The sequence below is a fragment of the Pelophylax lessonae genome (assembly GCF_965119305.1).
Source record: "Pelophylax lessonae genome assembly, chromosome: 2".
NCBI lineage: Eukaryota > Metazoa > Chordata > Amphibia > Anura > Ranidae > Pelophylax > Pelophylax lessonae.
The window spans coordinates 12650278-12662039 of NC_138769.1; the positions used below are offsets into that span (position 1 = coordinate 12650278).

Genomic DNA, 11762 nt, shown 5'->3' on the forward strand with positions numbered 1-11762 from the left:
ACTGGAGATGGTTCAGGCATGGCACAGGAGATGGTACAGGCATTGCACAGATATGACACACATGGTACAGGCATGACACAGATATGGTACAGGAGATGGTACAGGAGATGGTTCAGGCATGGTACTGGAGATGGTTCAGGCATGGTACTGGAGATGGTTCAGGCATGGTACTGGAGATGGTTCAGGCATGGTACTGGAGATGGTTCAGGCATGGTACTGGAGATGGTTCAGGCATGGTACTGGAGATGGTTCAGGCATGGTACTGGAGATGGTACAGGCATGGCACAGGAGATGGTTCAGGCATGGCACAGGAGATGGTACAGGCATGGCACAGATATGACACACATGGTACAGGCATGACACAGATATGGCACAGATGGTACAGGAGATGCAGTGCTGCAGACATGGTACAAGAGAATCTCCTGTACCATGCCCGCAGCACTGCCTCTCCTGAGGAGATGCAGGGGATGCAGAGGAGTCTCAATTACCTTTTCCGCCTTACACTTAAAAATGGGGCATGCACCGTCTGCCCGGGAATAGCCAAACGTGTACAGGCTTTCCCGAGTGGCGGCGGCACATGCGCACTGACCAGGGAAAAGGTAAGTAAGACTGTGTCTCGAGTATAAGCCGAGGGGGGCTTTTTCAGCATGAAAAAACATGCTGAAAAACTCGGCTTATACTCGAGTATATACGGTATATCCCATTGTTTGTGGACTCTATAACTTTCCTACTGGCTAAATAATATACACTAATTTGGGTTATTTTCACCAAAGAAAAAGAGCAGAATATATTTTGGCTGAAATTCATAGAGAGATTATTTACAAAATTCTATAACCGAAACGAAAAAAAAACGTTTATTTCAAATTATTATTTTTTTCATTTATTTAGCAAAAAGTAAAAACCCAGTGGTGAATAAATACCACCAAAACTTAACTCTATTTGTGTGAGAAAAAATGATACAAATTTCATATGAGTAGAGTGTTGCATGACCGCCCAATTGTCATTCTAAACGTGACAGCGCTGAAAGCTGAAAATTGGCCTGGGCAGAAAAGGGGTGTCAGTGCCCGATATTGAAGGGGTTAATACGCTTCTGCCGGCATCGCTCTCCAGACTGCTAGAAAGGATTAGAGGAGAAGTGCAGTTGGTATCACTTCCCCTGTGACAGGAGTCGGCGCTACAGAGGAAATAGCCTATACAGCGCCTGCTTCCTCCATTGCCAGTGCCACCTCCATGCACTCTGAAGCTCTGGGACAGGAGCTGGCGCTACAGAGGAAACATCGGCCTATACGGCGCCTGCTTCCTCCAGTGCCGCCTCCATGCACTCTAATGCTCTGGTACAGGAGCCGGTGCTACAGAGGAAACATCGGCCTATACGGCGCCTGCTTCCTCCACTGCCAGTGCCACCTCCATGCACTCTAATGCTCTGGTACAGGAGCCGGTGCTACAGAGGAAACATCGGCCTATACGGCGCCTGCTTCCTCCACTGCCAGTGCCACCTCCATGCACTCTAATGCTCTGGTACAGGAGCCGGTGCTACAGAGGAAACATCGGCCTATACGGCGCCTGCTTCCTCCACTGCCAGTGCCACCTCCATGCACTCTAATGCTCTGGGACAGGAGCTGGCGCTACAGAGGAAACATCGGCCTATACGGCGACTGCTTCCTCCACTGCCAGTGCCACCTCCATGCACTCTAATGCTCTGGTACAGGAGCCGGTGCTACAGAGGAAACATCGGCCTATACGGCGCCTGCTTCCTCCATTGCCAGTGCCACCTCCATGCACTCTAATGCTCTGGGACAGGAGCTGGCGCTACAGAGGAAACATCGGCCTATACGGCGCCTGCTTCCTCCACTGCCAGTGCCGCCTCCATGCACTCTAATGCTCTGGTACAGGAGCCGGTGCTACAGAGGAAACATCGGCCTATACGGCGCCTGCTTCCTCCATGGCGAGTGCTGCCTCCATGCATTCTGATGCTCTGGGACCGGAGCTGGCGCTACAGAGGATACATCAGCCTATACGGTGCCTTCTTCCTCCATTGCCAGTGCCGCCTCCATGCACTCTGAAGCTCTGGTACAGGAGCCGGTGCTACAGAGGAAACATCGGCCTATACGGCGCCTGCTTGCTCCATTGCCAGTGCCGCCTCCATGCACTCTGATGCTCTGGGACAGAAGCCAATACTACAGAGGAAACATCGGCCTATACGGCGCCTTCTTCCTCCATTGCCAGTGCCACCTCCATGCACTCTAATGCTCTGGTACAGGAGCCGGTGCTACAGAGGAAACATCGGCCTATACGGCGCCTGCTTCCTCCATGGCGAGTGCTGCCTCCATGCACTCTGAAGCTCTGGGACAAGAGCTGGCGCTACAGAGGAAACATCGACCTATACGGCGCCTGCTTGCTCCATTTCCAGTGCCGCCTCCATGCACTCTGATGCTCTGGGACAGAAGCCGGCACTACAGAGGAAACATTGGCCTATACAGCGCCTGCTTCCTCCATTGCCAGTGCCACCTCCATGCACTCTGATGCTCTGGTACAGGAGCCGGTGCTACAGAGGAAACATTGGCCTATACGGCGCCTGCTTCCTCCATGGCGAGTGCTGCCTCCATGCACTCTGAAGCTCTGGGACAAGAGCTGGCGCTACAGAGGAAACATCGGCCTATACAGCGCCTGCTTCCTCCATTGCCAGTGCCACCTCCTTGCACTCTGATGCTCTGGGATGGCGAGTCAGTAAACAGTTGAGTACTATCTGGACTTGCCAAACCACCATCCAAGAGCGATTGAGTTGCGCTTTCTTGGCTCCATGGGCCACGGGTTGAGCACCCCTGCCTTATACAGTACATCCGCGTTCACCACCCACTGTCCAGAAACTACACTTTAGTCCCATGGGAATCACTGGAATTGGTAGTTTTAGATTAAGGCATGCACAACACCAAGGTCCTGCTGCTGCCAAGAGATTGTCAATAGACCTGGAAAGAATTGATGGCGTCACAGGAATTTAAAATCAATTTTTATGGCGATAGAGGCACATTGTTTAAAATAGAACTTTAGTCCTAAAAAAAAAAAAATAAAAGAAGTTTTTGACTTTTTTTTATTTTAGAATCATACTCACTTGGGTGGATGCAGCATCAGTCCCCGACCGGCTCTAGCACTGAGAACTGACCAATCAAACCACGCCGACCGCTCGGTTCTCAGGGCTCCCTAAGCAGAGGGCTACTGACTGTCACCATTGTCTGCTCTGTCACTGCAGCGCTGGGCTGTGGAGAGGGCGGGAGCTGCCGACTCAGGCTCTCAGCAGTTCGCCAAATCGGGTGCCGGTTCAGGAATGTAGCGATCATTGTCGCAATCTTGCCTGAGCCTGGACCGGGTCTGTGACATCAGCAGACAACAGTGGGCTTCAGCCCGCTGTCAGTTGAAAACGGGTCACAGGAGTGCAGAACGAACTGAACTCCTGTGATACACAAGAGAAATACAACCAAACAAACTGTGGCTGTACTTCCCCTTTTAAGTCTTGCTAGATGACTTCAGGCTGGCCCCTTTTGCAGGTATAGCTATGTAAAACAAAAAAATAAGTGACTTTACGGTTTAAAATTCAGTAATACATTGTCTCACCATGCTCTGCACATGCTCAGTTGCTCACTATTTTTAGGCACTGTGCCAAATTTGTAGAGGCGAATCTGCTGGCAGCCTAAAGATTTACTGCTGCTCAGGGGCTCTGAGCTTCAGCAAAATGGCCGCCTCCAGCAAGAAGAAACCGGAACAATGCTGGAGACCATTTACAGCGCACACTCATTTTGGTAGCAAAATGATAAATGTGGAATGCATGTTCCTTGCTGAAGAACATTATTTTTTATCAAGGTGTTATGGGTAAAATTCCACTTTAACCACTTCAGCTCCGGAAGATTTACCCCCTTTCATGACCAGGCCATTTTTTTGCGATACGGCTTAATAACTGTGGGGTAAGGTAATGATCCGTGTCCCTGCTTAGCAGAAACACAGGATCAGTACATTCCCCTCTCACAGACCGGCAGTGTGCTTTGTTTACATGGGCAGACTGCTGTTCTGCCTGTCTCCTGAACGATCGGCGGGTCCCGGCGGACATCGCGTCCCATGGACCCGCTGATTGGCTCCCACTGTGTCCAATCCTGCTGCGTCCAATCACAACGGGAGCGGGTTGCCGGCAGCGCGCATGCGCCCCAGACCCAGAAGTACCAGATCACGTACGATGTACGTGATCTGGCACAGAGCGGGCATCCTGCCATGGTATATGTGCATGGGGGTGGTCCACCTCTCGCCGCCCATGTAACACATCGTGCAGAGCAGAGAGGATGTCACCACACACATGTGCTTTCATGGATGGCTGAGGTTCTGAGCATGCCTTACTGCACATAGACCGCTATCAGTCTTTAGCCATAATCAGGACCTTGTAGAACAGGCCCCCAATCATGTGACCACTGTAACAGCCAATCAACAGTGTTCACATGATCAGGAAGTCCGCGCCCCCCCCCCCCCCCCGGGTATAAATATTTACATTAAGGGACACCAGGACTGGGCAGGAAGGGGTTCGAAATGTAAAGGGCGTGTTGTGGCTGTTGTGAGACTTAACATATTTGGGGGAGGTGTATTGATCCTGATCAGAGTGGGGAGGTGTATTGATCCTGATCAGAGTGGGGAGGTGTATTGATCCTGATCAGAGGGGGGTTGTATTGATCCGGATCAGAGGGGGAGGTGTATTGATCCTGATCAGAGGGGGGGTGTATTGATCCTGATCAGAGGGGGAGGTGTACTGATTCTGATCAGAGGGGGAGGTGTACTGATTCTGATCAGAGCGGGAGGTGTATTGACCCTGATCAGAGGGGGAGGTGTATTGACCCTGATCAGAGGGGGGTTGTATTGATCCTGATCAGAGGGGGAGTTGTATTGATCCTGATAAGAGGGGAGTTGTATTGATCCTGATCAGAGTGGGGAGGTGTATTGATCCTGATCAGAGGGGGAGGTGTATTGATCCTGATCAGAGGGGGAGGTGTATTGATCCTGATCAGAGGGGGAGATGTATTGATCCTGATCAGAGTGGGAGGTGTATTGATCCTGATCAGAGGGGGAGGTGTATTGATCCTGATCAGAGGGGGAGGTGTATTGATCCTGATCAGAAGGGGAGGTGTATTGATCCTGATCAGAAGGAGAGGTGTATTGATCCTGATCAGAGGGGGAGGTGTATTGATCCTGATCAGAGGGGGAGGTGTATTGATCCTGATCAGAAGGGGAGGTGTATTGATCCTGATCAGAAGGGGAGGTGTATTGATCCTGATCAGAGTGGGGAGGTGTATTGATCCTGATCAGAGGGGGAGGTGTATTGATCCTGATCAGAGTGGGGAGGTGTATTGATCCTGATCAGAGGGGGGTTGTATTGATCCTGATCAGAGGGGGAGTTGTATTGATCCTGATAAGAGGGGAGTTGTATTGATCCTGATCAGAGTGGGGAGGTGTATTGATCCTGATCAGAGGGGGAGGTGTATTGATCCTGATCAGAGGGGGAGGTGTATTGATCCTGATCAGAGGGGGAGATGTATTGATCCTGATCAGAGTGGGAGGTGTATTGATCCTGATCAGAGGGGGAGGTGTATTGATCCTGATCAGAGGGGGAGGTGTATTGATCCTGATCAGAAGGGGAGGTGTATTGATCCTGATCAGAAGGGGAGGTGTATTGATCCTGATCAGAGGGGGAGGTGTATTGATCCTGATCAGAGGGGGAGGTGTATTGATCCTGATCAGAAGGGGAGGTGTATTGATCCTGATCAGAAGGGGAGGTGTATTGATCCTGATCAGAGTGGGGAGGTGTATTGATCCTGATCAGAGGGGGAGGTGTATTGATCCTGATCAGAGTGGGAGGTGTATTGATCCTGATCAGAAGGGGAGGTGTATTGATCCTGATCAGAGTGGGGAGGTGTATTGATTCTGATCAGAGTGGGAGGTGTATTGATTCTGATCAGAGTGGGAGGTGTATTGATCCTGATCAGAAGGGGAGGTGTATTGATCCTGATCAGAGTGGGGAGGTGTATTGATCCTGATCAGAGTGGGGAGGTGTATTGATCTTGATCAGAGGGGAGGTGTATTGATCCTGATCAGAGGGGGAGGTGTATTGATCCTGATCAGAGGGGGAGGTGTATTGATCCTGATCAGAGGGGGAGGTGTATTGATTCTGATCAGAGTGGGAGGTGTATTGATGCTGATCAGAAGGGGAGGTGTATTGATCCTGATCAGAGGGGGAGGTGTATTGATCCTGATCAGAGGGGGAGATGTATTGATCCTGATCAGAAGGGGAGGTGTATTGATCCTGATCAGAGTGGGGAGGTGTATTGATCCTGATCAGAGGGGGAGGTGTATTGATCCTGATCAGAGTGGGAGGTGTATTGATCCTGATCAGAAGGGGAGGTGTATTGATCCTGATCAGAGTGGGGAGGTGTATTGATTCTGATCAGAGTGGGAGGTGTATTGATTCTGATCAGAGTGGGAGGTGTATTGATCCTGATCAGAAGGGGAGGTGTATTGATCCTGATCAGAGTGGGGAGGTGTATTGATCCTGATCAGAGTGGGGAGGTGTATTGATCTTGATCAGAGGGGAGGTGTATTGATCCTGATCAGAGGGGGAGGTGTATTGATCCTGATCAGAGGGGGAGGTGTATTGATCCTGATCAGAGGGGGAGGTGTATTGATTCTGATCAGAGTGGGAGGTGTATTGATGCTGATCAGAAGGGGAGGTGTATTGATCCTGATCAGAGGGGGAGGTGTATTGATCCTGATCAGAGGGGGAGATGTATTGATCCTGATCAGAGGGGAATGTTCCAAGCTTGGCTCCGTGCAGCTCATCCTGGAACAGTAAAGTTTTGCAGATGATGGATTGTACAGTTTGCTGCCCACTATTTATCTCAGGATTTATTGACAGTTTAATAATCTACTCCCAGGGAGGCTGATCAGATGCCTTCACAGGTCACACACACCTTTTTTGTTATGTTTTTAATGATTCTCCGGTTCCCTCCACGCCATCTTTGTATTTTACGGCCCGGTGACGCACAGCACTCACATTTATCACCATAAACTGAAGAAGATGGAGCCGGCCAGCTCCAGGGGAATACTAGTGTGAGGTGTGAGTTTAATGCTGCTGACCTCTGGATCACTGATGTTGGCATGCGGGGTTCTCATTTTACAGGGCTTACATTGTATAATATGTGTACAAAGACTGAGAAGTCAAACAGACTAAAGGAGCAATAAATGCCAACCACTTCCATCGTGTCAAAGAGCAGGAGCTGTCTGGTTTGAGGTATTAACTACTTCTGGACCGCAAGATTTTCCCCCCTTAATGACCAATTTATGATTCAGCACTGCGTTACTTTAACTGACAATTGTGAGGTCGTGCGACGCTGTACCTAAATAAAATTTGATGTCCTTTTTTCCCACAAGCAGAGCTTTCTTTTGGGGGTATTTGATCACCTCTGCGATTTTTTTTTTTATTTTTGCGCTATAAATAAAAAAAGAGCGACAATTCTGAAAAAAAAAAAAAAGTTTTACTTTCTCCTATATAACATTCCCAAAAAAAATTAATCAAATTTTTTTCATCATTTTAGGCCAATTTGTATTCTGCTACTTATTTCTGGTAAAAAAAAAAAAAAAAACCAAGAAGCGTATTTTGATTGGTTTGCACAAAACTTATCGCGTCTACAAACTAGGGGAAAGATTTGTAATTTTTATTTTTTATTTTTTTTACTAGTAATGGTGGCGATCTGCACGTTTTAGCAGGACTGCGACATTGTGGCGGACAGATCAGACCCCTAACTGACATTTTTTATACTTTTGGGGGGGACCAGTGACATTACTACAGTAATCAGTGCTAAATATATGCACTGTTACTGTAATAATGACACTGGAAGGGATGGGGTTAATCCAGGGGTGATCAAAGGGTTAATGTCAGCCTAGGGGAGTGATTCTAACTGTGGGGGGGCGTGGCTTCAGAGATGGCCATAGAGACATGTGTTCCTATATAGAAGGATCACAGGAGCTCTGTGATCATTCCAGGGAGAAGAACGGTCAGCTGTATTTACAACATCCGACCGTCCTTCTCTCTCAGCGGGGAACGATCGCGGGTGTCAGGCGGCAATCAGAGTGGGGTGATCAAAGGGTTAAATGTCAGCCTAGGGGGTGTTTACTAACTGTGGGGGGGGGGGACTTGTGGATTCAACATCGAGACCTGTGTTCCTAAATGGGAGGATCACAGGAGCTCTGTACTGATTCCTGAGAGAACAATGGTCTGATGTGTTTACAACAGCAGACCGCCGTTCTCTCTTCACAGGGAGCAATCGCGGCCGCCGGCCCCCGTGAATCGGCTTCCCCGCCCACTGCGCCCCCCCCCCAGGTTTGCTCCCGCGAACTGCTGTACAGGTACGGCGATTTGTGGAGACCTGCCGCCGTATGACTATACAGCGGCCAGTCAGCAAGTGGTTAAAGCGTGACCTGTTTGGTATTTGTTCACTTGGCGTTACGTCATCTTTTATATTTCAGAAAATAAAATTGAGGATTGTGCTGTGTTTTTGTGAATTAAAAATGTATTCTTCCCAAAAAAAATTGCTACACAAATACCGTGCGACATAAAAAATTGCAACACCCACCATTTTATTCTCTAGGGCCTCTGCTTTAAAAGTATATACTGTATAATATTTGGGGTTTTTAAGTAATTTTCTAGCAAAAATAAATACAGATTTTTACATGTAAACTAAAAGTTATAGAAAGGGTCTGTTCTTCAAGTGGTTATCTACAATATAATCCTACAATGCAGCAGCAAGCCTGCATCCATTTCCAGAATCTAATTCCTATTAGCTTTCTCTGTCATCAGTCATTTTGTTCCTGGGCATTATGTGAAAGAACACATCCCAGACATCCCTTTAGACATACCTGCTCCTCCCTGCTGGCCACTGGGTGCTACAGACCTATTATTACTCTCGCTATTAATGTGGTAAGTCTCGCTGCCAGACCTCTCCAGCTCCAAACCATCGAGTTTTAGGATTCCATCTTCTGGCTTTTATATTCTGAGGCTTTGTCTTTTTTTCATATTTTTCTGGCTTGGTATCGTTCTTTCCCCAACTCCCGGTGGGAAGAGATGCACTTGTTGAGAGGAGGAAGGATTTGTCTTCTGCTATCTATTGTTATGGACGTAGAGGAACAGTAATGGTTATATGAGAGGATTCTGATTAAGGCTTTAACTATTCATATCTGTGTTTCTCCTGATGAAGCCAACTATTGAATTCGCGAAACGCGTTGATCCATACGGCACAGATTGGTAATGACATTAGATTGGAAATAGATAAAGTGATATTTTGTATGTATTTTGTATTTCTTTCTTTTTTTTTACTGATGATCACTATTGATATTGTCGAATTCTCTCCATGTATTTTTGTATATTTCTTTTATGTAATTAATGTAATTTTAACATCCGTTGTGCGTCTCACAAAAGTCCCTTGGACCTCCATTTTCTGTTTCTGTTTTCTGTCTTTGTGTACTCTCTATATTAGAGGGTAATCAAGCCACTGATCAGCAGATTTCTCAGTTCACACGTGTGAATGCACCTTGCCAGCGAATAAGTGCAAGAACCCCTAAACCGGTTCCCGACCGGCCGCCGCCTTTTTGCTGCGGCAGTGCGGCACTCCTGCGCGAACCAACATAGACCTACGTCGGTCGCGCGCAGGCAGCTAGGGGGCGAGCGCGCGCTGCCGGTGGCAGGCTCCTGCCCCCCAGTGGGCAGCTGGAAAGCCAATGCTCGGGTCAGGCGACTTCAATTGCCGTCTGACACCCGCGATAGCTCCCCGCTGTGAACAAATACCAAACAGGTCACGCTTTAACCACTTGCTGACTGGCCGCTGTATAGTCATACGGCGGCAGGTCCCCACAAATCACCGTACTTGTACAGCGATTCGCGGGAGCAAACCTGGGGGGGGGCGCAGTGGGCGGGGAAGCCGATTCACGGAGCCAGCGGCCGTGATTGCCGCTGGGCACCTGCGATTGCTCCCTGTGAAGAGAGAACGGCGGTCTGCTGTTGTAAACACATCAGACCATTGTTCTCTCAGGAATAAGTACAGAGCTCCTGTGATCCTCCTATTTAGGAACACAGGTCTCGGTGTTTAATCCACAAGCCCATTCCCCCCACAGTTAGTAAGCACCCCCTAGGCTGACATTTAACCCTTTGATCACCCCACTCCGATTGCCGTCTGATACCCGCGATCGCTCCCCGCTGAGAGAGGGGGGGGGGGGCGGTCTGCTGTTGTAAACACAGCTGACCGTCCTTCTCTCTGGAATGATCACAGAGCGCCTGTGATCCTTCTATACAGGAACACAGGTCTCTATGATCATTTCACAAGCCACGCCCCCCCACAGTTAGAATCACTCCCCTAGGTACACATTTAACCCCTTGATCACCCACAGTGTTAACCCCTTCCCTGCCAGTGTCATTAGTACAGGGAAAGTGCATATTTTTAGCACTGATTACTGTAGTAATGTCACTGGTACCCCCAAAAGTGTCAAAAATGTCAGTTAGGGGCTCTCGCAGGTAATCGCAGTCACTCGCATGTAATTTTTCATGCTGTGGTCACATGCAAATGATCAGCCTTGGGCACAGATGTGGGCGCCATTAACTGCGAGAGCCGGAGGCCTCCCATTGCTTTCAATGAGGTTACTGACTCGCCGCCAATCACAGGAACCCCAGATATAAGTTCTTTACTTGACATGCTCATTTCTGATGATTTAAATTTGTATTCAGAGACTTTTGATTGGATATTGACCTGGAATTGGATTTGATAATCACTCTGCTCCTCTCTGGTTCCCCCTCACAGGTACCTGTATCTTCTCTTCTCCAGCGACGACCTTCTGCCATTGGACAACTGGGTCTTCAACACAGAAGCTCATCCATTACCGGTCATCCACCTGGGCAATAGCACGCTGCCTGGAAGCCATGTGGCACGATAGGACCACTTACCTGGGACCACTTCAGACTTAATGGGGCTTTAACCCCCCCGGCAGACCTCTATTAACTCAACTGGGGGGGTGACCCTCCTGTCCCCAGGCACAATTCCATTTTATTTCATTTATTATTTTTTTTTCTTTTTTAATTTGCCGCCGGCATCCGACCAGAACGTTGGAAGGAGGCGCTTCACCGACCAAACTGCTCTGCTTACAAAGCTGCTATCGCGGGGCGGGGGGTTCAGGGCCAAACAGCAGGGGCTGGGGCTGTCACGGGGTGTTTTATCATTCGTTTTGGTTTAAGAAGTCACATGTTCTTGCAGCACTTTTTGGCAGATTTTGCACTGCACGGTGTAACGAGCATTTTTAACATGCAGACATTAAAGACGTTGCCAAAGTTTTTCTCCACGAATCCAGTGACTGGGCAGAGATGGTGCCCCCGTGTGGAAGAGAAGGTAACAGCGAGCCCTGTCACTTGGAAGGAAGTTCACGGTGGGTCAGCGAGAACATTTGGGCAGGGGGGGAAGGGTCTCCCTGTAATCCTGCCCCCCAACTCTAAAGCGTTCACTAACCCCCCTCCCTTTTTATTTCAGTTTGTGGATATTAGCAGCATGAGCAAAGCAAACAAGCAGGGGATTAAAGACATTGTACATACCCAGCCTGCATTGTGCCTCATTCCCGGCAGAACCGGGGTCACCATTCATGAAGAACTTTCCCTTCTTGGAAAGATAATTAAATTAGAGTGCAAATGCTCTGCATGGTAA

The 11762-nt window shown here is 48.8% G+C and overlaps 1 protein-coding gene across 1 annotated transcript in view; it reads left to right on the top strand.

Annotated features, from left to right (window-relative positions):
• The window catches only part of MAN1A2 (mannosidase alpha class 1A member 2), a 189455-nt gene extending 177918 nt beyond the window's left edge, over positions 1–11537 (top strand). Inside the window, exon 13 of the mRNA XM_082246969.1 lies at positions 10872–11537. Within this exon, the coding sequence (XP_082103095.1) occupies positions 10872–11004 (133 nt within the window). The 3' untranslated portion in view covers positions 11005–11537. The remainder of the gene's footprint in view (positions 1–10871) is intronic.
• The last annotated feature ends 225 nt before the right edge of the window (positions 11538–11762 follow it).